The following is a 24,407-nucleotide window of genomic DNA, read 5'->3' on the forward strand; positions in this document are numbered from 1 at the left end:
ACAAAAGGATATACTTACTTTGGAGGCAGTTCAGTGAAGGTTCACTAGGTTGATTCCGGAGATGAGGGGTTAACTTAGAAACATAGAAAATAGGTGCAGGAGTAGGCCATTCGACCTTTCGAGCCTGCAATAAGATCATGGCTGATCATTCCTTCAGTACCCCTTTCCCGCCTTTTCTCCATACCCCTTGATCCCCTTAACCGTAAGGGCTATATCTAACTCCCTCTTGAATGTATCCAACGAACTGGCATCAACAACTCTCTGCGGTAGGGAATTCCACAGGTTAACAACTCTGAGTGAAGAAGTTTCTCCTCATCTCAGTCCTAAATGGCCTACCCCTTATCCGAAGACTATGTCCCCTGGTTCTGGACTTCCCCAACATCGTGAACATTCTTCCCGCATCTAACTTGTCCAGTCCCTTCAGAATCTTATATGTTTCTATGAGATCCCCTCTCATCCTTCTAAATTCCAGTGAATAAATGCCCAGTTGATCCAGTCTCTCCTCATATGACAGCCCAGCCATCCCTGGAATCAGTCTGGTGAACCTTCGCTGCACTCAATAGCAAGAACGTCCTTCCGCAGACTAGGAGACCAAAACTGAACACAGTATTCCAGGTGAGGCCTCACTAAGACCCTGGACAACTGCATTAAAACCTCCCTGCTCCTATATTCAAATCCTCTAGCTATAAAGGCCAACATACCATTTGCCTTCTTTACCGCCTGCTGTACCTGCGTGCCCACTTTCAGTGACTGATGAACCATGACACCCAGGTCTCGTTGCATCTCCCCTTTTCCTAGTCTGCAGCCATTCAGATAATATTCTGCCTTCGTTTTTTTTGTCCCCAAAATGGATAACCTCACATTTATCCACATTATACTGCATCTGCCATGCATTTGCCCACTCACCTAACCTGTCCAAGTCACGCTGCAGCCTCTTAGCGTCCTCCTCACAGCTCACACTGACACCCAGCTTAGTGTCATCCGCAAACTTGGAAATATTACACTCTATTCTTTCATCTAAATCATTAATGTATATTGTAAAGAGCTGGGGTCCCAGCACTGAGCCCTGCAGCACTCCACTAGTCACTGCCTGCCATTCTGAAAAGGACTCGTTTATCCCGACTCTCTGCTTCCTGTCTGCCAACCAGTTCTCTATCCACATCAGTATATTACACCCTATACCATGCGCTTTGATTTTGCACACCAATCTCTTGTGCGGGGCCTTATCAAAAGCCTTTTGAAAGTCCAAATACACTACATCCAGTGGTTCGCCATTGTCCACTCTGCTAGTTACATCCTCAAAAAATTCCAGAAGATTCATCAAGCACGATTTCCCTTTCATAAATTCATGCTGACTTGGTCCAATCCTGTCGCTGCTTTCCAAATGGGCTGCTATTTCATCCTTAATGATTGATTCCAACATTTTCCCCACTACTGATGTCAGGCTATAATTACCCCTTTTCTCTCTCCTTTTTACATTAGCTATCCTCCAGTCCATAGGAACTGATCCAGAGTCGATAGACTGTTGGAAAATGCTCACCAATGCATCCACTATTTCTAGGGCCACTTCCTTAAGTACTCTGGGATGCAGACTATCAGGCCCCGGGGATTTATCGGCCTTCAATCCCATCAATTTCCCTAACACAATTTCCCGCCTAATAAGGATATCCTTCAGTTCCTCCTTCTCACTAGATCCACTGTCCCCTAGTACATTCGGTACATAAGAACATAAGAACATAAGAATATAAGAATTAAGGTTATTTATATCTTCCTTTGTGAAGACAGAACCGAAGTATTGGTTCAATTGGTCTGCCATTTTTTTATTCCCCATTATAAATTCACCTGAATCCGACTGCAAGGGACCTACGTTTGTCTTTACTAATCTTTTTCTCTTCACATATCTTTAGAAGCTTTTGCAGTCAGTTTTTATGTTCCCGGCAAGCTTCCTCTCATACTCTATTTTCCCCCTCTTAATTAACCCCTTTGTCCTCCTCTGTTGAATTCTAAATTTCTCCCAGTCCTCAGGTTTATTGCTTTTTCTAGACAACTTATATGCCTCTTCCTTGGCTTTAACACTATCCTTAATTTCCCTTGTTAGTCATGGTTGAGCCACTTTCTCAGTTTTATTTTTACTCCAGACAGGGATGTACAATTGCTGAAGTTCATCCATGTGATCTTTAAATGTTTACCATTGCTTATCCACCGTCAACCCTTTAAGTATCCTTTGCCAGTCTATTCTAGCCAATTCACGTCTCATACCGTCGAAGTTACCTTTCCTTAAGTTCAGGACCCTAGTTTCCAAATTAACTTTGTCACTCTCCATCTTAATAAGGAATTCTACCATATTATAGTCACTCTTCCCCAAGGGGCCTCGCACAACAAGATTGCTAATTAGTCCCTTCTCATTACACATCACCCAGTCTAGGATGGCCAGCTCCCTGGTTGGTTCCTCGACATATTGGTCAAGAAAACCATCCCTAATACACTCCAGGAAATCCTCCTCCACTGCATTGCTACCAGTTAGGTTAGCCCAATCAATGTGTAGATTAAAGTCGCCCATGATTACTGCTGTACCTTTATTGCACACATCCCTTATTTCTTGCTTGATGCTGTCCCCATCATCATTACTACTGTTTGGTGGTCTGTACACAATTTCCGCTAGCGTTTTCTGCCCTTTGGTATTCCGCAGCTCCACCCACACTGATTCCACATCATCCAGGCTAATGTCCTTCCTTACAATTGCATTGATTTCCTCTTTAACCAGCAATGCCACCCCGCCTCCTTTTCCTTTCTGTCTATCCTTCCTAAATGTTGAATACCCTTGGATGTTGAGTTCCCAGCCTTGGTCACCCTGCAGCCATGTCTCCGTGATGCCAATCACATCGTATCTGTTAACTGCTATCAGCGCAGTTAATTCATTCACCTTATTCCGAATACTCCTCGCATTGAGGCACAGAGCCTTCAGGCTTGTCTTTTTAACACACTTTGCCCCTTTAGAATGTTGCTGCAATGTGGCCCTTTTTGTTTTTTGACTTGGGTTTTTCTGCCCTCCACTTTTACTATTCTCCTTTCTATCTATTGCTTCTGACTCCATTTTATTTCCCTCTGTCTCCCTGCATAGGTTCCCATCCCCCTACCATATTAGTTTAACTCCTCCCAAACAGCACTAGCAAGCACTCTCCCGAGGACATTGGTTCCGGTCCTGCCCAGGTGCAGACCATCCGGTTTGTACTGGTTCCACCTCCCCCAGAACTGGTTCCAATGCCCCAGGAATTTGAATCCCTCCCTTCTGCACCACTCCTCAAGCCATGTATTCATCTGAACTAACCTGCGATTCCTACTCTGACTAGCACGTGGCACTGGTAGCAATCCTGAGATTACTACTTTTGATGTCCTGCTTTTTAATTTAGCTCTAGCTCCCTGAATTCGTCTCGTAGGACCTCATCCCGTTTTTTACCTATATCGTTGGTACCTATATGCACCACGACAACTGGCTGTTCACCTTCTCCCTTTTCAGACTGTCCTGTACCCGCTCCACGACATCCTTGACCCTTGCACCAGGGAGGCAACATACCAGCCTGGAGTCTCGGTTGCGGTCTATCTATTCCCCTTACAATTGAATCCCCTATCACTATCATTCTCTCACTCTTTTTCCTGCCCTCCTGTGCAGCAGAGCCACCCCTGGTGCCATGAACTTGGCTGCTGCTGCCTTCCCCTGATGAGTCATCCCCCCCAACAGTACCCAAAACGGTTGACCTTTGAGGAAAGGTTGTGTAGGTTGGGTCTCTACTCATTGGAATTCAGAAGAATGAGAGGTGATCTTATCAAAACATATAAGATTATGAGGGGGCTTGACAAGGTGGATGCAGAGAGGATGTTTCCACTGATAGGGGAGACTAGAACTAGAGGGCATAATCTTAGAATAAGGGGCCGCCCATTTAAAACTGAGATGAGGAGACATTTTTTCTCTCAGAGGGTTGTGGATCTGTGGAATTCGCTGCCTCAAAGAGCTGTGGAAGCTGGGTCATTGAATAAATTTAATATAGAAATAGACAGTTTCTTAAACGATAAGGGAATAAGGGGTTATGGGGAGCGGGCGGGGAAGTGGACTTGAGTCAATGATCAGATCAGCCATGATCGTATTAAATGGCGGAGCAGACTTGAGGGGCCGTATGGCCTACTCCTGCTCCTATTTCTCATGTTCTTATGTTCTTATGTTATGTTTTTTCTGTGTAGAAGTGTCTCTTAATTTCACTCCTGAGAGGTCTGTCCCTAATTTTTACACTATGCCCCTAGTCCTAGACCCCCTAACCAATGGGAATGGTTGCTCTCTATCTACCCTATCTGTTCTCCTTATTATCTTGGAAACTTTGATCAAATCCCCCATTAACCTTCTAAGTTCTGAGGAAAACAGCTATAATTTTATACACTCTCCTCATAGTCCTGGTATCATTCTGGTAAATCTATGCTGCATTCCCTCCAAGGCCAATATATCCTTCCTAAAGTTGGTGCCCAGAACTGCTCACAGTGCTCCAGGTGTGGTCTAACCAGGGCTTTGTATAGCTGCAGCATAACTACCACCCACTTGTACTTTAGTCCTCTCGATATAAAGGTCAGAATTCCATTAACCTTTTTGATTATTTTATGTATCTGTTCATGATATTTTAATGATCTATGTACCTGCACCCCAGTCTCTTTGGACCTCCACTGTTTTTAGCTTATCACCATTTAGAAAGTACCCTGTTCTATCCTTTTTAGGTCCAAAGTTGATGACCTGACATTTGCTTATATTGAAATCCATTTGCCAGTTTTGCCCATTCATTAATCCATCAATATTCCTTTGTAATTTTATGCTTTCAGCTACACTGCCTACAATGCCACCTATCTTTGTGTTTCGGCAAATATGAATATATGACTTTCTATGCCATCATATAAGTCGATAATAAATACTGTGAATAATTGAGGCCCCAAAACAGATCCCTGTGGGACACCACTAGTCACATCCTGCCAATTTGAGTACCTACCCATTATACTCATTCTCTGTCTCCTGTCACTCAGCCAATTTCCTAACCAGGTCAGTAATTTGCTTTTAATCCCATGGGCTTCCACCTTGGTTAACAGTCTCTTATTAGGGAGTTTATCAAATGCCTTCTGGAAGTCCATATAAATAACACCCCTAGACATTCCCCTGTCAACTACTTTAGTCACCTACTCAAAATATTCAGTCAGGTTTGTCAGGCATGACCCACTGTTCACAAATCCATGCTGGCTCTCTCTGAGCAGCTGAAAATTTTCGAGATGTTGTCACCCTATCCTTAATTATAGACTCGAGTAATTTCCCCACAGCAGATGTTAGGCTAACTGGTCTATAATTCCCTGGTTTCCCCTCTCGCTATTCTTAAATAGCAGAGCGACTTGCGTAACTTTCCAATCTAAAGGAACAGTTCCTAAGTCTAGAGAACGTTGGAAGATTACAGTTAGGGCATCTGCAATGTGCTCACCTACTTATTTTAGTGGACCAGCAAAACATGGATTAATACTTCCATTAATATTTGGACAAACAAAATGGATCACATGATAATATTGCACAGCATAATTTCCAGGCTTTTTTAAAGCATAAAAAGTGCCATGTCTTTTTCTGTCTCCATTTCTCTTAGTATGTGGACAGTGCTACAATGTTTATGGTACTGGATTCGTATCTCTAAGGTCATAATTTCAAATCCCACGAAGACAAGTTGTGAAACTGGCACCAGGAAGAATGATGACCGTGGTTTTCCATAAAAACCTAACTAAGGGGAAAAAAAACCCTTAGCTAGGTTTTTATTGGTCGAGCAAACCACTTAGTATGTTTGAGTTTGTGTGTATGTATCGGCACATGTGGCGGAGCCTGGTCTCCAGTCGTCTTCGATCCCCTTGCCACTGGACCAAGACCTTGCTCTGTCAAGCCCGTGTGGTGGCTGGTGTACAACGGCCACCACATGTTAAAAGAATTCACGCGCAGGCATCTTCCACCGTTTAAAATGAGTTCATCAGTCAGCTGAGAATTCATTTTAGTGTGGAAGCAAGTCATCCTCGACCTCGAGGGATTGCCGATGATGATGATGATGTACAAACAATCAGTGTCGAAGATTACCTTTGCAGGGCAACCTTGCCGGCACAGACACAATGAGTTCAATCACCTTCTTCTGTGCCATAAATTTCTATGAAGTAGGGTTGGGCAATAAAACTGACCGTATGTTGCTGGCACCTCGAGAACAAATTTTAAAAAATGACATAAATGACAAATTCAGAAACTCAATGCAAAGTGGTGATATTTGCGGATGGAATCCTACTAGGCAGCTCACAAATTACAGAATGAGTTGCATACAATATGTAAGTATGTAGAGCAATAGCTTCACATAGGACACATATATCCCATGAATGATGTTGAACCAGCGAAGGATGAAGACGAAGGAAACTTGGTAGACTTGATGCTCAACATGTCCAACCAATGTGGAGCACCAATGAATAAAGCCAAGAGAATATTGAACTACATACTCCAAACAATAGATTACAGGCTAGTCATGATCAAACTATATCGTGCTCTGGTTAGGACATACCTCAAGTTCTGTGTCCAGAGTGGGCCAACAATTAAAATAAAATGGCGGCCGCGGCAGACGCCCTCCCCTTTAAGGTGGATGCACCGCCCAGCCACTGGCAGCTTTCCGCCGGGAAAAGCTGCCGTGGGCTCCGCTCCCGCAGGGCAATGTCCCTCGCGGGGCAGAAAGGGGTCACCGCCGGGCGGTAAGGGATCGGTGCGTGACCAACAGGGCAGGAACACAGGCGGGGCGGAAACCCATTTTCGCTGCTCCCGGCCCGGGGGCAATTGTTGGCACATCCGCCTGCCCCCAGTCGGAAAGGTCTTACCGCTCCATTACTGCCCCTTAGAGGCAATAGTAGACCTTAAGGCGGGGAGCAGTTTCAGCTCCTATATGTTCTTGTGTGTCGTCGGGACTACAGTTATGCTCAGATATCTGTTTGCCATGTCTGGGTAGGATTCCTATATTTGTATGGTCTATTATGAGAGACATGTCCTCCCTTTTGGCAGAGTCTGAGAGCTGGAAAAGTCCTTGCTAAAGGAGAGATATTCAAAGGAGGATAGACTTGTCTTTGGGCTCCAGAGGCTAGTGAGACTAAGTAGACATTGAAAAGGGAGATCTGATGCTTCAGCTACTGAAGTGGTGAAGTTGATTGGAGTTGGTTCAGGTCACCCAAGAATGCATTGACCTGTTAGTGCTTTATTATTCTGGGTGAATGTGATCACTCCATTGTTCCATAAACACCCATCATATATTCTCTATTCTGTGTGCAATTAAGGGTGAATTCACAATGTGAAGTATACAGCCTCATAATTAACCCGGCAACAGTTAGTTTCAGAGTTGCAAAGTTTTGAGAAAAACACAATAGTCACACAGATGTAGTTACTTGTTTCCACTTGTTTCCTATTTGTTATTCTTGAAGGGATATCAGTGTAGAGGCTGGATTGCCCCACACTCAGTACCAGGTCCTCCCAGTGCATCGCTTACACCATTACCTAACAACTCCCAGAATACACCATTTCTCCAGAAGTATGTCTTCGGCGTCAGTGGTAAGTACGTTTGTTGATCTATTTTGGTTTCGTGCTCAATGTTGGTTACCCTTCCATTGTTGCTCGTATTATTGTATGTTGATAATACTAGGCTGACACTCCAGGGCAGTGCTGAGGGAGCGCTGCATTGTCGGAGGTGCCGGCTTTCGGATGAGACAAACTGAGGTCCCGTCTGCCCTCTCAAGTGGACGTAAAAGATCCCATGGGACTATATCCCTGATGTCCTGGCCAATATTTATCCCTCAATTAACAGTACAAAAAACAGATTATCTGGTTATTATCACATTGCTGTTTGTGGGAGCTTGCTTGTGCGCAAATTGGCTGCCGCGTTTCCCACATTATAACAGTGACTACACTCCAAAAGTACTTCATTGGCTGCAAAGCGCATTGAGACATCCGGTGGTTTTGAAAGGCACGGGATAAATCCAAGTCTTTCTTTTATATGTTTGGTGAGGTGAAAAGTCAGGAGGTGCATGTCCTTTTCATCACGGCAGCAGATTGAATAATATGGTGATATATTTCTGCATGGATTGTCCTGCTGCATCATGTATCTATAAACAAATGCTAAATATGGATTTACATTAAGACCGTGCCCCTTCAACTTGCTCTTGCAGCTTCCCTGATGCTCCAGTTGGTAAAGGCGATTTGTAACTGAGCCATATGGACCAGAAGGTCAGCGGTCTAATTTTCAGTCTAGGCTGAGTTAGCTGTTGTTGGGTGTGGTGGCAATAGGACGCTACCTTTGGCCTCAGAAGCCCTCAGTTAGGAAAGGCCGATCAATCAGGTTTCCTGTTGCTATTGTGACCCCCTTCTAGAAGTGTGTTTGCATGTGTGAGTGTGTTTGAGGACAGGATTGAGCTCGGCTGCGATACCCGCGTCAAATCCAAGAAAACTGCAGGGAGCAGCGCCAACCTTTGTACATGGCCATCTTTGCCCTCACAAAGGCCTTCAACACTGTCAACCGGGAGGGATTATGAAGTGTCCTCCTCAAATTCGGCTGCCCTCAAAAGTTCGTCACGGTCCTCCGCCTGCTTCACGATGACATGCAGGCCGTGACCCTGACCAACGGATCCACCACAGACCCAATACACGTGTGGACCAGGGTCAAGCAAGGCTGAGTTATCACACCAACGCTCTTCCTGATCTTCTTTGCTGCAATGCACCATCTCACTCTCAATAAGCTCCCCACTGGAGTGGAGCTAATCTACAGAACAAACGGGAAACTGTTCAACCTCCGTTGCCTCCAGTCCAGATCCAAGGTTGTCCCATCCTTTGTCATTGAATTACAGTACGCAGACGATGCCCGAGTCTGTGCAAACTCTGAAGTCGAACTCCAAACCATCGTCAACACCATCACTGAAGCATATGGGTGTTGGGGCTTTACACTAAACATCCGTAAGACAAAGGTTCTCTACCAACCTGCCTCTGCATGCCCGGCACTAGACTGCGAAAACAAGTGCTCTACTCAGAACTCCGACACGGCAAGTGAGCCCCAGGTGGGCAGAGGAAATGCTTCAAGGACACCCTCAAAGTCTTCTTGAAAAAGTGCAACATTGCTACCGACATCTGGGAATCCCTGGCCCAAGATGGCACAAAATGGAAGAGACGCATCCGGGAAGGTGCCGAACACTTCGAGTCTCTTCGCTGGGAGCAAGCGGAAGCCCGGGGCAAACAGCGGAAGGAGCGCACGACAAACTAAGCACCCCACCCACCCATCCCTCCAACCAACATCTGCCCCACCTGTGACAGACTGTAGGTCCCACATTAGACTCATCAATCACCTGAGAACTCATATTATAGTGGAAGCAAGTCATCCTCGACTCCATGGGACTGCCTAAGAAGAAGGATACCCACCCACCCCACTGTCCATGGTTGAAAGCCTGCAATGCCCTTACTGTTTGAACTCACAGCCAAAGAGTGCTCACTTGTAGAACCATACACTGTGCAAACAGTTGAACACCTTTAGGAGAGAGGAGCAGGGGTGAAATTTGGCAAACAAGAAAAAATTTACTCAGCTGTGATCAGCTAACTCAATGCAGGTCGGGAATTAAACATGGGATCTTTCTGTTCTGTATAGCTCAGTAACCGCACTAAGTGATTATTTGTTCTTCCTTAATAACTAAAAAATCTGTGTGTTTCAGATTATTCCTGACATAAGGAATTACCCCTATCCACATCTTCACCTGCTTGCACTCCAAGGATTAAATGCAGGACGGCATAGTCCGGCTGTCAGCGAAAGTTACGAGGTGCGTGACTTTCTGTCATGGATGCTGGCAGAACTCACATGGCCGCTTATTTATAGTGTTTGACATTCAGCAACACAGATAATTAACTTAAGATTGCACTAGATCCCCACTCCTTGGGGTACAATGTAAAATCAGCTTGAGGTGCTATGACATCACTGAACAAATCTACCCATAATTTGGCACATATCATGAAATTTGCAATCTCAAAGGAAGTATATGGAGTTAGGTCGCAGATCAGCCATGATCTCATTGAATGGCGCAACAGGCTCGAGGGGCTCAATGCCCTACTCCTATTCCGCTGCTTCTCTCTTACTATGTTTTGCAGAAGGGGTATACGGATGGATGGTGTGGAAAATTGAGATGTCAGTAGGGTGTGCACTTCTGAAGTTGAACAGTAAAGGGAGCTTTACTCCATGTAACCTCTGCTATACCCGAACTCCGAGGTCTCGATGCTGAAACTGAGTACTGAAAATGGAAATGTGTTTCATTGTCCAGCACAGACAACCCTCACCTAGATTAGCACTAAATTCGCCCAACACAAACAAAAATAAGTAGCATCGTGGTTGTATCCAGATGTCCAGCAGACTGTAAGTTCACTGCAATCTCTTTATGCCAGCTTAGTAAGCATTAACATCAAAATGTAACGCAAGGTATCAAAGGCTTATTTCCCAAAACAGTAAAGCACACACCCTTCTGCTATAGCAGCTGGACCTTTATGTTAACTGCCAATCCTCTCCCACCTTCGCAGACAGTAAGTCATGCTTGGGTACGGTCCCATGGGATGCGACCACCATCTGGTGCTTTGCCCAAGAGGTCTTTTATCATGTGCGAGCGCAGATGGTGTGTGTTGGCTACGCTTCAGTGAGTCAAAGCTGAACCTGATCCTGTTCACTCCACGCACACAGGTGCACTTTTCCAGCAGTAGTCGATTGGAAATCAGGAATGGAAATCCTGGTTGAGTTTTTCTTCCTCTTCATCCTAGGGATACTGGAAACAATTATAGCACCCTTACTGCCACCACCTCGGCTGAAATCAACCAAGTCAGTACAGACCATGGATTCAGCATGGAGTCTTCCTAGTCTGTATGGCTCAGTTCAAACTACAGCATGAACTAAAATATATTAATACAAAATTAACAAGCCTCTAGTGGTGATTAGAAGAATTCTTTTTCTACAGAATATCTGCAGGAAATGCAGTTGACGCCATGTTGATCAACTTTTTCTCTTTTACGAAAAAAAGAGGGATACATATCTGGGTAAGAAGAGTATAAAAAAAAAAGGATTAAATCACTTCCCACAATTCCCATTCATTGGAGTCTGACTCACTCACTGTGGTTAAAATAAGTAAGCTATGTTAACATATCTTAGTCCTAGAAATAAATAGTTTGTTTAAATGGGTTCTCATTCTGTAGCACCCTTTTTGATTATTGACTCACTCCTAATATTTCTCTGCTGTTGATAGCCCTGGATATGTATAGACAACGATAATCAAGGACTCCATAATCATAGAGAATGCTGGAAATCTCAGTGGGTCGGGCAGCATCTGTGGAGAGAAAACAAAGTTAACGTTTCGGGTCGACGACCTGAAACAGTAACTCTGATTCTCTCTCCACAGGTGCTGCCTGACCCGCTGAGATTTCCAGCATCCTCTGTTTTTATTTCAGATTCCAGCATCTGCAGTATTTTTCTTTTATACTCCAAAGTCATGATGAATTATATGCAACTGGCCTGGGTTCAAAGTATAGTTCGGTATTGTGGAGACTGCCTCAGCTATCTTCCAAAATTATGGGGGGAAAAAAATAGAGACATTTCCACCAGGGAATTAACTAAATGGGATGCTGTAACTTGTAGACCGGCTGAGGCTGGTGAAGCTTGCTCCCAAGGATGGAAAGGCTCATTTGAGTGACTGACTGCACTGGAACTTATGGGCTAGATTTCTCATTGAAAGAAAAAAACAGACTTGCTATTCTGGGCCTCTCCTGGCCCCGGATCCACTTGATGGCAGATTGACCTGGAATGGAAACCATGGTAACGGCTAGCATTATGCAAACCCTTCATTTAATGGCATGCTCAAACCCTTGTCTATATATTAAGGTAATAATACATTATTCCTTGTGGGCTTCAGGAACTGTTGCAACTAGAGGACAGACTTGGGACTGTGAGCCGTGGGGTCATGCAGAATATGATCGAGAGCTGCACCTTCCCACACAAGTACAGGAAGGTGAGAATGGATGCCATTAATTGCTTTGTGCGTTACTCAGTTTTGATGACAGGAGATCGCGGAGGAGGGCTGGGACACAAGTGGTAGGGCTGTGGTTGGGACTGGATTGGATTGGGTCAAGGAATAGGGTAACAGGTGGGATGAGGGATTGAGTATAGAAGGAGAGGGAGATGGGAAGGAGTTAATGTGGATGGGATTGAGGGATGTGAGAGTGGAAGATAATGATGAAGGGGCTAAGTAGCAGTGTGGATGAGTAATGGAAAGGAGTATCTGGGAGATGTGCGCATATTAGAGTGCAATGAAAGAAGGGGGACAGGGTGTGAGGTGGCTTGAGGATAGGATGAGAACTGGGGATGGATGTGAGCCATGAGTTTGAGATTGCACAGAATACAAGGGGGTTGAAATTGGGTACCGCCGTTTTTGAGGAGGTGACACTGCCTGAAGGGTGATTTTACCGCCAGGCGGTAATCACCGCCTCAAACTGCCAAATTCAGTTTTTACACCCAAAGTACATAAGAAATAGGAGCAGGAGTAGGCCACCTGGTCCCTTGAGCCTGCTCCGCCATTTAATAAGATCATGGCTGATCTGATCTTGGGCTCAACTCCATTTCCCTGCCCGCTCCCCAAAACCCTTTTTTCCTTGTCGCTCAAAAATCTGTCCCTTTCCACCTTAAATATACTCAATGATCCAGCCTCCACAGCTCTCTGGGGTAGAGAATTCCACAGATTTACAACCCTCAGTGAGAAGAAATTGCTCCTCATCTCAGTTTTAAATGGACGGCCCCTTATTCTAAGACTATGTCCCCTAGTTTTAGTTTCCCGAATGAATGGAAATATTCTCTATGCATCCACCTTATCGAGCCCCCTCATTATCTTATATGTTTCAATGAGAGAGCAACGCTAACAGTGGTGTTGCACAATCGTCCTTAGGCACCAATGGGGCAAGAGCTCAGGAGGCCCATTGAAACATAGAAACATAGAAAATAGGTGCAGGAGTAGGCCATTCGGCCCTTCGAGCCTGCACCACCATTCAATAAGATCATGGCTGATCATTAACCTCAGTAACCTTTTCCTGCTTTCCCTCCATACCCCTTTATCCCTTTAGCCGTAAGGGCCATATCTAACTCCCTCTTGAATATATCCAATGAACTGGCATCAACAACTCTCTGCGGTAGAGAATTCCACAGGTTAACAACTCTCTGAGTGAAGAAGTTTCTCTTCATCTCAGTCCTAAATGGCTTACCACTTGTCCTTAGACTGTGTCCCCTGGTTCTGGACTTCCCCAACATCGGGAACATTCCTCCTGCATCTAACTTGTCCAGTAGCGTCAGAATTTTATATGTTTCTATGAGATCCCCTCTCATCCTTCTAAACTCCAGTGTATAAAGGCCCAGTCGATCCAGTCTCTCCTCATATGTCAGTCCTGCCATCCCGGGAATCAGTCTGGTGAACCTTCGCTGCATTCCCTCAATAGCAAGAACGTCCTTCCTCAGGTTAAGAGACCAAAACTGAACACAATATTCCAGGTGAGGCCTCACCAAGGCCCTGTACAACTGCAGTAAGACCTCCCTGCTCCTGTACTCAAATCCCCTAGCTATGAAGACCAACATGCCATTTGCCTTCTTCACCGCCTGCTGTACCTGTACGCCAACTTTCAATGACTGATGTACCATGACACCCAGGTCTCGTTGCACCTCCTCTTTTCCTAATCTGCTGCCATTCAGATAAAATTCTACCTTCGTGTTTTTGCCACCAAAATGGATAACCTCACATTTATCCACATTATACTGCACCTGCCATGTATTTGCCCACTCACCTAACCTGTCCAAGTCACCCTGCAGCCTCTTCGCATCCTCCTCACAGCTCACATCGCCACCCAGCTTAATGTCATCTGCAAATTTGGAGATATTACACTCAATTCCTTCATCTAAATCATTAATGTATATTGTAAATAGCTGGGGTCCCAGCACTGAGTCCTGCGGCACTCCACTAGTCACTGCCTGCCATTCTGAAAAGGACCCGTTTATCCCGACTCTCTGCTTCCTGTCTGCCAACCAGTTCTCTATCCACGTCAGTACATTACCCCCAATACCATGTGCTTTGATTTTGCACACCAATCTCTTGTGTGGGACCTTGTCAAAAGCCTTTTGAAAGTCCAAATACACCACATCCACTGGTTCTCCCTTGTCCACTCTACTAGTTACATCCTCAAAAAGTTCTAGAAGATTTGTCAAGCATGATTTCCCTTTCATAAATCCATGCTGACTTGGACCGATCCTGTCACTGTTTTCCAAATGCGCTGCTATTTCATTTTTAATAATTGATCGCAACATTTTCCCCACTACTGATGTCGGTCTAACCGGTCTATAATTACCCGTTTTCTCTCTCACACTTTTTTTACCCTCCAGTCCATAGGAACTGATCCAGAGTCGATAGACTGTTGGAAAATGACCACCAATTCATCCACTATTTCTAGGGCCACTTTTCCCGTCTAATAAGGATTTCCTTCAGTTCCTCCTTCTCACTAGACCCTCGGTCCCCTAGTATTTCCAGAAGGTTATTTGTGTTCCCCATTATAAATTCACCTGAATCTGACTGCAAGGGACCTAAGTTTGTCTTCACTAATCTTTTTCTCTTCACATATCTATCGAAGCTTTTGCAGTCAGATTTTATGTTCCCGGCAAGCTTCCTCTCATGCTCTATTTTCCTTCTCCTAATTAAACCCTTTGACCTCCTCTGCTGAATTCTAAATTTCTCCCAGTCCTCAGGTGTGCTGCTTTTTCTGGCCAATTTATATGCCTCTTCCTTGGATTCAACACTATCCTTAATTTCCCTTGTTAGCCACGGTTGAGCCACCTTCCCCGTTTTGTTTTTACTCCAGACAGGAATGTACAGTTGTTGAAGTTCATCCATGTGATCTTTAAATGTTTGCCATTGCCTATCCACTGTCAACCCTTTAAGTATCATTTGCCAGTCTATTCTAGCCAATTCACATCTCATACCATTAAAGTTACCTTTCCTTAAGTTCAGGACCCTAGTCTCTGAATTAACTGTGTCACTCTCCATCTTAATAAAGAATTGTATCATATTATGGTCACTCTTCCCCAATGAGTACTTACAATGCACAGTAAGTACTCATTGCACATCCTGTATACCAAATGCACGTTGTTGTGTTGAGGATTTTTTTTTGCAAACCCTCTTCTTTAATTTGCTACTTTACCTAGATTTCTAAACTGTGGATGAACATCTGGCATTTCTTTGGCATCCAGACATTTACCATCTGGAAAAACATGCAGTTGGATAGTGCATTTATTGTGCTGAAAATGGTCACTGGTGTGCTTTTTTTTAGACAAATTAACTGCTACAGGGTGTCCACATTGGACCAATTTTGGATATTTCAACCATTCACTTGAATGCGGTCAATTTGACTTGTGGTTTGTATTTGTTAGCAATTGTGGCTCACGATTACGCTGCTGACATTGTTCCTTGGCAGGGAGTTATTCTACTTTTATTACTGTATTTCAGAAATGAATGTTTTCACTGCATAGGGAGACAAAGATAAAACATGTGGAGAAGAAATTAAAGTAATGAGGAGTTTACCCTGTAGCGTCAATGAATCTCTGTCTTAATTCACTTCTTTTTTTTGTTTGCAGAGAATGCAACAGGACCTCAAAGAGGCAAAAGAGGCTGAGGGAGAAACAGACTTTGATGAGAAGTGTACGATCTGTCTATGTATGCTGGAGGAGGGAGAAGATGTCAGGTATGCTAGAAAGAGGAGTGTTGCAATGCGCTGATAAGCTAATTGTGGTATTTCACACCAGTGATGAATGTATTGTTTCACAAGACAATGGCTATCATTGTAATCATTGTAATCAATGTTAGTCGGCAACATAATAATATTGGTGTAGGTTTTGTTACTGGTTGGGCAGAATGTGTGTTACTGTTCTGGATGAGCAGAAATTTTCTCCATTTGAATATTGGGAAGACCGAAGCCATTGTTTTCGGTCTCCGCCACAAACATGTTCCCTAGCCACTGGCTCCATCTCTCTCCCCAACTTCTGTCTGAGGCTGAACCAGACTGTTCACAACCTTGGTGTCATATTTGACCCTGAAATGAGCTTTCAACCACATATCCGCAGCATAACTATGACTGTTTATTTCCACTTCCATAACATCGCCCGTCTCTGCCCTTGCCTCAGCTCATCCGCTGCTGAAGACCTCATCCATGCCTTTGTTACCTCTAGACTTGACTATTCCAACGTGCTCCTGGCTGGCCTCCAACATTCTACCCTACATAAACTAGAGGTGATCCAAAACTCGGCTGCCCGTGTCCTAACTCACACCATGTCCCACTCACCCATCACCCCTGTGCTCGCTGACCTACATTGGATTCCGGTTAAGTAATGCCTCAATTTCAAAATTCTCATCCTTATTTTCAAATCCCTCCATGGCCTCACCCCTCCCTATCTCTGTAATCTCCTCCAGCCCCACACCCCCCCTGATGTCTGCGCTCTCTAATTCTGCCCTCCTGAGCATCCCTAATTATAATCGCTCAACCATTGGTGGCCATGCCTTCTATTGCCTAGGCCCCATGTTCTGGAACTCCCTGCCTAAAACTCTCCGCTGCTTTACCTCTCTTTCCGCCTTCAAGACACTCCTTAAAACATACCTCTTTCCTGTGCTAATTTCTACTTACGCGGCTCGGTGTCAAATTTTTATTACATACTACTCCTGTGAAGCCCCTTGGGATGGTTCACTCCGTTAAAGGCGCTTTATAAATACAACCTGCTGTTGGATAAGGAATCAGATCTCAACTGTTTCTACTGGGAGGAGGGTTGATAACCAGAGGACACAGGTTTAAGCAACTTGGCAAAAGAAGCCCGAGGGAGATGAGAAGAAGTTTTTTTATGCAGTGAGTTCTGATCTGATAGGGTGATGGAAGCAGCTTTCAAAAGGGAATTGGACATATACATATTTGCAGGGCTCTGGGGAATGAGCAGGGGGAGCGGGACTAATTGGATAGCTCTGTTAACGAGCCAGCATTCACATGATTGGCCCAATGACCTCCTACAGTGCCGTAAGGTTCGAGATTCTATTTGGATCTTTGGACTTGATTCCAGGGTGATTTGGACACTCTAAATCTGAACTTCTTGTTTCTTATCCTTTTCTTTTCGGATCATCAGACTTCCGAAGTATTTGGATTTGAAGTCTCCAAACCCCACTCCTAATCCGGAACCTGTTTTGGAACCCAAGCCTGAACGTGATAGAAACAGTGCTCCAATCCCAACTGTGAACCCAGAGCCAACTCTCACTGAAATTTGAACCTTAATTTGTGGCTAAGGAAAGGTTGATAAAGTTGAACTTGTCCTTGTTGGAAAGCGGACGTCTTTGAGATATTGCAATAGCAGTTTTCTAAATTATGAAGGGATTGAGAGTGATCCAGAAAGAAAATTCCACTGAAAAAATTTCAAAATCTAGGTGACAGAATTTACAAATGACAAGTACAAAGGAAGTTGAGGCAAAACTGTTTGACACAAACTGCATTAGAATAAGGGAAGGATACAGAAGCAAATAGTTTAAGGGACTAACTATTTGTACTGAACTTTTTTTGACAGACAGGCGTCTGTCAAGCCCCGCCCCCTCTGCTCGTACTGTACTTCTTTGACTGACAGGCGACAAGCCCCGCTCCCTGTCAAACTCCGCGCCCCCCCCCACTCCGGCCGAATCATTCCTGTGAAAACTTCAGGGTGTGGCTTATCCTCCAAGGGGACCAATCAGAAACAAAGGGTAGAGCATGGTGGCCATTTTGGCAGTACAAATAAACGCGTCCATAGTTTAAATGGTTTTAAAAGGTGATGAGATAGAATAGAATCATACAGGACAGAAGGAGGCCATTCAGCCTATTGTGCCTGTGCCAGCTCTTTGAAAGATCTATCCAATTACTCCCATATCTTGCTCTATCCCCGTCGCCCTGCAACTTTTTATTTTTCAATTCCAAAGTTACTATTGAATCTGCTTCCTCCACCCTTTCAGGCAGTGCATTCCAGATCAGAACAACTCAGTGTTTAAAAAAAATTCTCTTGAGCTCCCCTCTGATTTTTTTTGCCAATGACCTTAAATCTGTGTCCTCTGGTTACTGACCCTCCTTTCAGTGGAAACAGTTTCTCCTTATTTATTCTGTCACGACTCTTGATAATTTTGAACACCTCTGTTAAGTGATGCCAAATCACTTGCTCCCAAAATGTAATGTTCTTGTGAACTGCTGTGGGTGAATAGCCTGGGAATACTGACTATTAAGGTTTCGACATGAAGATTTGGCACTTGGCCAAAGTACCCCAGCGTAAGTCGCCACCTGCAGGAGATGAAGAATTGCAGGGAGACAATTGGACAAAAATTAAAAAAAAAATAGAAAGACTATTTGGCATGCAAGTCACAAATGACAGCTGGCAGGGCGCTACACAGCTAACGGTTGGTTTTCTGTCTTTGTTTAGGCGGCTCCCTTGCATGCACCTCTTTCACCAAGTCTGTGTCGACCAATGGCTGGCCACCAGCAAGAAATGTCCGATCTGCCGAGTAGACATTGAAGCACAGCTGTTGCTGGACAGCTGATCGAACAAATGAATGCAACAGAGTTCCACATGAGCAGAAAACGCCTTTTTCCCCGCAGTACGTCGGGCAGGCTTCAGCCTTGTAACCACGCATTGCCTTTTGAGTGATCTATTTTTGAAACTGTATAATCTGAATCGAGCAGTGGTGGCCCTGTATTAATGAGAGCTTTAGTCACTTTAGAATAGGGCAGGGTTGACATAGCCATATGGACCACTGGATCATGGGAGCTGGCTCTCCCAGAGGATAGTGGAATTTATCATTCTTATTAGAATTTTTATTATAATTATTAATGGGCAAGAATACTCTCCATTGAATTACTCAATAATTCTCAATGTTGTAAATGAGATATCTGGACATTTGCCAATCTATTGCTTATGTTTTGGAACTGTTCATCAGAGGCAACCTAGGATCCGCCCTTTTACTTGCCTTGCTGTGACATCATGGTGTTCTGTCTTAGACTAGTGACATTATAAGTAGAAATTGCCACTAACTGTTATTTAACTTGTGAGCCCATAACATGAAGAAGGGTTTGAACTTTACAAGTTTTCCCCTGCACAGAGTAGTAGATTGTGTGGAATAGACTTGCAGATAAAGCAGTTAAGTCTGTGTCAGTTAGCATTTGTTAGGAAGGGGATTGTGCGCTATAAGAATATGCATGGGTAAATATGGTTGTACGTTCTGTGGCTCCAGACCTGTTGGATCCTGGAGATGTCTGATGTCACATCAAGGACTGCAACTGGACGGGAATATATAACGTAGGATTCAATGGATATTCTTTAGTGTTGTTTGATTTACTTTGGGAATATGGGGAGGAGATGGAGCGAGAACCTTAGCAGATCCTTTTCACAGGAGGTGCAATGGGTTTATGTAGAGTCCATGATCGAGTGGATTGTATATTGTTTGTGAGGGGAACAGAGTTTATGGTCTGAATTCATTGTTTCAAATGTAGCACCTTGGGGTGTTTTACTGCGGTAAAGGTGCTATATAAATGCAAGTTGTTGTTGCTGTTGAATGGCCTTTTCTTGTTGAGAACTTTCTTATGATATTAGTGATGTAGAACTCCATGATGTCACAGCCAGGGAGAAAGAGTTTGACTGACTCAAACTGTCGGTTGTAAGGCAGAACAATGTGGGATGACTGAGGTAACTCAGTGGGTTTTAGTGTATCTCCTTTTGATACATTTAGAACATCGGCACAACTCAATAGACTACTCTGCTCATTTAACGTTTACAGTTTAGTCTATTGTTTTCAACCAGTCAAATTAATAGGAACTGATCCTTGTGTTGTCAGGATTGTGTGTTTCCTGCTTGAAAGGATATCAGTGGAGCAGAGTGAGTAGTTCTGTCCATTTATAGTGAAAGCTATTGGGTTATAGTTTTAGCAAAAGAGTTTCCAAGATTTCTGCGAATGCTTTGGGGATTCCGTCCATTTTTCTGTGCAAACTCTGAATCGGTGGCTTCAACCATCAGAAATCCACCTGATGGCATTGCGGCAATGATGGCTCTAAACTGGTCATAATAGGGGTGTTTAACCTTCCATCCAGATCACACGGTAGAGTTATCGCATCATTGAGCCGATCTAAATTCCAATAATCGCTTCCAGTCATCTGAAATTCTGCTTGGCAAACCAAGATTTCTTGAAGTGCTCTCTTGTAAGCATCAAAGGCATTGGTCAAGCGGAGGTCTGGTGCGATCTATTTAATAACATCACTTCTGAAGAATTTTAGCAGCCGCTCTTCATGTTGAAATTACTTGTTCCGGAAAAATTACCCATTCATGATGCAGCAAAGGAAAACTGGGAAATGAGGGAGAGAAAAGGGGCAAAAGAAAGGGAACAATGGAATGGGAGTGAGATTGAGGGAAAGAGTGAGAAATAAAATGAGAGGAAAAGATGGGAGTGAAATTGCCCCTCGCCCCGATTGGGCGCGGCAACCTTCTGGGGCCGAGACTTTTATCATGGCCCGGAAGTTCTCCCCCCCCCCCGATGCAGAATTGGGCCTACCGACCCTCAAGGAAGCGCTCCGTTTCCTGTAGGGGCGCTCCCAGGGCGCTACTGCAGCACTGAGACCACGCTATGCCAATGCTCCATGTGGCGCTGATGCGCTGCAACATCCCTCCCCTTGGATTAAAGGGGAGGGCCACTTCGCACTCTGCAGGTCCTCTGGTGGCCACCACTGGGCCACCAGGGCAGTGTGAGATCGGGCCAGCAGCTCGGCACCCAAGACGGAGTGCCGGGCTGGACAATGGTGGCATGGACCACGCTAGGGCTGCCGTCTTTGAGCCGACCAAAGAGTCGGCTGACAAACAAAGATGGCGGCCCAAGGCGCTGCAGGCCTCTCCTTTAAAAAGTGCCCCAAAGCGGATATCTGCCAGCCTCATGGCGTTAAGGGATCGGCGTGGGGTTGCCGCTCATGGCGATGACGTCATTGCCAGTTGCGTGGTGGCCCAGGGCGCTAACCACGGGGCACAGTGCTGTCGGGTCACTGCCTCCCAAACTTCCCGGGCAACTTCCCGGACAATTTCCCTGGGCCACCACCCTTCCCCGGGCAAAAACTGCCTTGCACCCTCTGGAGGCGGGGTAATTTGCACCCCCCCCCCACCGGAGAGTCATGGGCAGTGAGAAATAGAGACCGAGAAAAAAAGAGAGAAAGTCAGTGAGAGAGCGCAGAGTGGCACAGAGCAAACAAGAGATGGCTTGGCAGTATTTCTCACTGCACTGACTTTTACATTTCGCGGATCCACAATTAACTGATCTTGTCTTTCTAACTGGGCTGCCTTCCCTTCCCTCTCCCCCAACGCAGATTCATCACTTGTGTCATATGGTGGGATCCGCTCATTGTCTAAATTGGCATTACTGAGGTCGGTGCTGAACCGGGAATATGTGATTATAATCCATGCCATGTGAGGGTGGCCTATAACTCTCAGCTAAACAGAATACAGCCCTTGCATGAATTCATTTCAGTAATTTAACACAATTTGAGGCTGACTTGCTTTCTCATTAAAGGTTGTTTGAAAACAATTTTTTACAAAAAATGCACCATGAAACGGAGCCTTTGCCTCACAGAGCAGACAGGGAATGAGAACATGCTGATTTATTAACAGCAGCAACAGTGATGTAGAACTGTGTGGAGGGCTGTGACTATCGAGATTATCGCATTGAAGCCTCAAGACAAATATTGCACACCGAAACAAGAATAGAAAATGCTGGAAATACATAGATCAGTTTGCACCTGTGAAGAGAAAAGACAGGTTGACATGTTTTGGTCTACTTTAGCACTGCGAATGGCAGCATTTTCTGTTTCTGTTTCAGATTTGCCCTTTTTATCTTTTTAAATAATGCACCACTCTTACTGCTTGAAAACTAGTGCTTGACTGTCATGGCCGCCAGACATCCCTGTTGGCCTTTGTTTCTTGGGTGACTGAGAATAGATCAAAGGCTTCCATTGGAACAATCTCCCAGGAAATCTAAACTGTTCCTGTCCATGATAACTATCGGAAAGTCTGATGGATCAATCATTTCTCTCTCCCTTTCCCATCAGTTCAGTGGGCAAAAGATTAGTACTGCTTTTAGGGTTGGGGTAGGAGAGGGGTCCTAGCATTTGTGACATTTAGACTTTTAAAATTGCACTGATTGCAAGGGCCTGCAGCTTTTTTGTGGGAATGTTAGAAATGTTCCCGTAGGCTTGTTTGATATGCAATTGATAAACTGGAATAATCATTTACTGTAGTACGCTGAACTGTGCTAACTTGTGGAGTGTATCAGAGCAGATGCCTTGCATACTTAACAATCATAATTTATTACTAACGGCAGCTATTGTAGCAGTGTATTTAATTTTAAACTTAAAAAAAAAATTGAATTATAATTTATTTATTTAGATATATCACTAAAATTATTATTTTTTTTAAATTATCTAATTTTCACCAGTCTTCTTGTGGCCTAGTTTTCATGAACTGAGGTATTTCGATACCCGAGTACTCTTTGAGAAAGTTTTACACAAAATTAGCATTGTTCTTATTGGCTCTGGGGAGATGCTCTGGGTGTTGGGTGCTGAGCGATACAGAGCAGGAAGATCTCGAGCTGAGCTAGCCAATTCTAACTGGTCGATATTCAATGCTATAGTTAAGCAGGAAGGCAACGGCTGACTGCAGTGTGGGCAGGCACAGCAGGATTGGCGAGGTCGGGGCCAAGGAGTGGCAAGAGTTCATAGAGGGATGTGATCGGGGCCCAGGAGAGGCGAGGGCCCAGGGGCAGCACGGGCCAGCCCACACTGCGATATGTGTGCGCACTAGGTCCGTGCGGCAGAGCTGGTCTCCAGTCGTCCTGGGTAACCCAGGCATCTTCCACTCTTCAACATGTAGTTTGGGATCTGGAATATTAGGTCCTTCATTGAAACACCTGTGATCTCATCCCTTTTCGGTGTGGAAGCAAGTCATCCTTGCTTCGAGGGACTGCCTATGATGATGATGATAACTAACATCTAGGGAAGGGGACAAAAACAGCCCGGGTTCCTGATCGCTACTCAGTCACCTGCTAGAAAGCGCACTGGCTGAGGACAGGATAAGGCTTGGATGCAGTTCATTCAAACGTTTGAATGGCTTGCTCACACTCACTGCCTCGGCTCACACGTGAATAATGACAGTTGATTTATTATTAGTGTCAGCTTGGCTCAGTTAGTAACACTCTTGTCTTTCAAACAGAAGGTTGTGTCACAGGCCGGCGAGAGCTCTCGGCAGTGCCTTCAGCAGAGAGCAATGGTTAACCATTAGTGTGCAATGGTTTTGTGTAATGTACACCGTGTGCTCTCCAGTACATTGAGAAGTGCAGCTGAGCTCCCTGCTGATGAGATCTGAACAGTGTGAAAGAAATGTAGGCATATCTCAATAATCTGATACCTAAGTATTGAGTGTGGATTTGTTTAGAGGAAACCATCTGAGATGTTAAGTCATTGTTGCACTGTTTGCAATGTTAATTCTTTTCTGTCCAAGTGGAAAGTGTGTTGTGATGGGTTTGCACATGATCCTTTTTTCTTCTATGCCTGGCTTTGAATCCAACTCAGACATTTCCTCTTCCCCCTCGCTCCACTGGGCCTTGCATAACTTGAGTTTGGCAGTAACGGCAAAAAAGTGCCCACAACTTAAAACTAATTCGATACAAAATGGGCAATCTCACTCAAGAGATTCCCAAGGCTGGCTGTGTGGGAATGGAAATACATTACGCTGGTGCTGTGGGCAATGCTTGTCTGAGATTTGATTTCTAGTTACATATTTTAGCCAGATTCTTCAGCTGGTGTACAGTGTCAACTTCGCTCAGTAGGTAGAACTCTCGCCTCTGAGTCAGAACGTCGTGGGTTCGAGCCCCATTCCGGAGACCTGAACACATAATCCAGGCTGACACTTAAGTGCAGTACTGAGGGAGTGCTGCACTGTCAGAGGTGCCATCTTTTGGATGTGATGTTAAACTGAGGCCTTATCTACCCTATCGGATGGATGTAAAAAATCACATGGCATTATTGGACGAGATGGGGAGTTCTCCCGGTATCCTGGCCAAATTTTATCCCCCAACCAACATCACTAAACAAAACATTATCTGGCCGTGGATCACATTGCTGTTTGTGGGAGCTTGCTGTGCGCAGATTGGCTGCCCCGTTCCCCACATTACAACAATGACGACACTCCAAAGTATTTAATTGGCTGTAAAGCACTTTG

General features: G+C 44.7%; 1 protein-coding gene across 1 annotated transcript in view; it reads left to right on the top strand.

Moving 5' to 3' along the window:
- The window catches only part of ark2ca (arkadia (RNF111) C-terminal like ring finger ubiquitin ligase 2Ca), a 33,777-nt gene extending 14,991 nt beyond the window's left edge, over nt 1–18,786 (top strand). Inside the window, exons 3-7 of the mRNA XM_070859740.1 lie at nt 7,501–7,627; nt 9,769–9,873; nt 11,998–12,093; nt 15,747–15,853; nt 18,585–18,786. Coding sequence (XP_070715841.1) covers nt 7,501–7,627; nt 9,769–9,873; nt 11,998–12,093; nt 15,747–15,853; nt 18,585–18,702 — 553 coding nt within the window. The 3' untranslated portion in view covers nt 18,703–18,786. The remainder of the gene's footprint in view (nt 1–7,500; nt 7,628–9,768; nt 9,874–11,997; nt 12,094–15,746; nt 15,854–18,584) is intronic.
- The last annotated feature ends 5,621 nt before the right edge of the window (nt 18,787–24,407 follow it).

The sequence above is a fragment of the Pristiophorus japonicus genome, chromosome 2, assembly GCF_044704955.1.
Source record: "Pristiophorus japonicus isolate sPriJap1 chromosome 2, sPriJap1.hap1, whole genome shotgun sequence".
NCBI classification, from domain to species: domain Eukaryota; kingdom Metazoa; phylum Chordata; class Chondrichthyes; family Pristiophoridae; genus Pristiophorus; species Pristiophorus japonicus.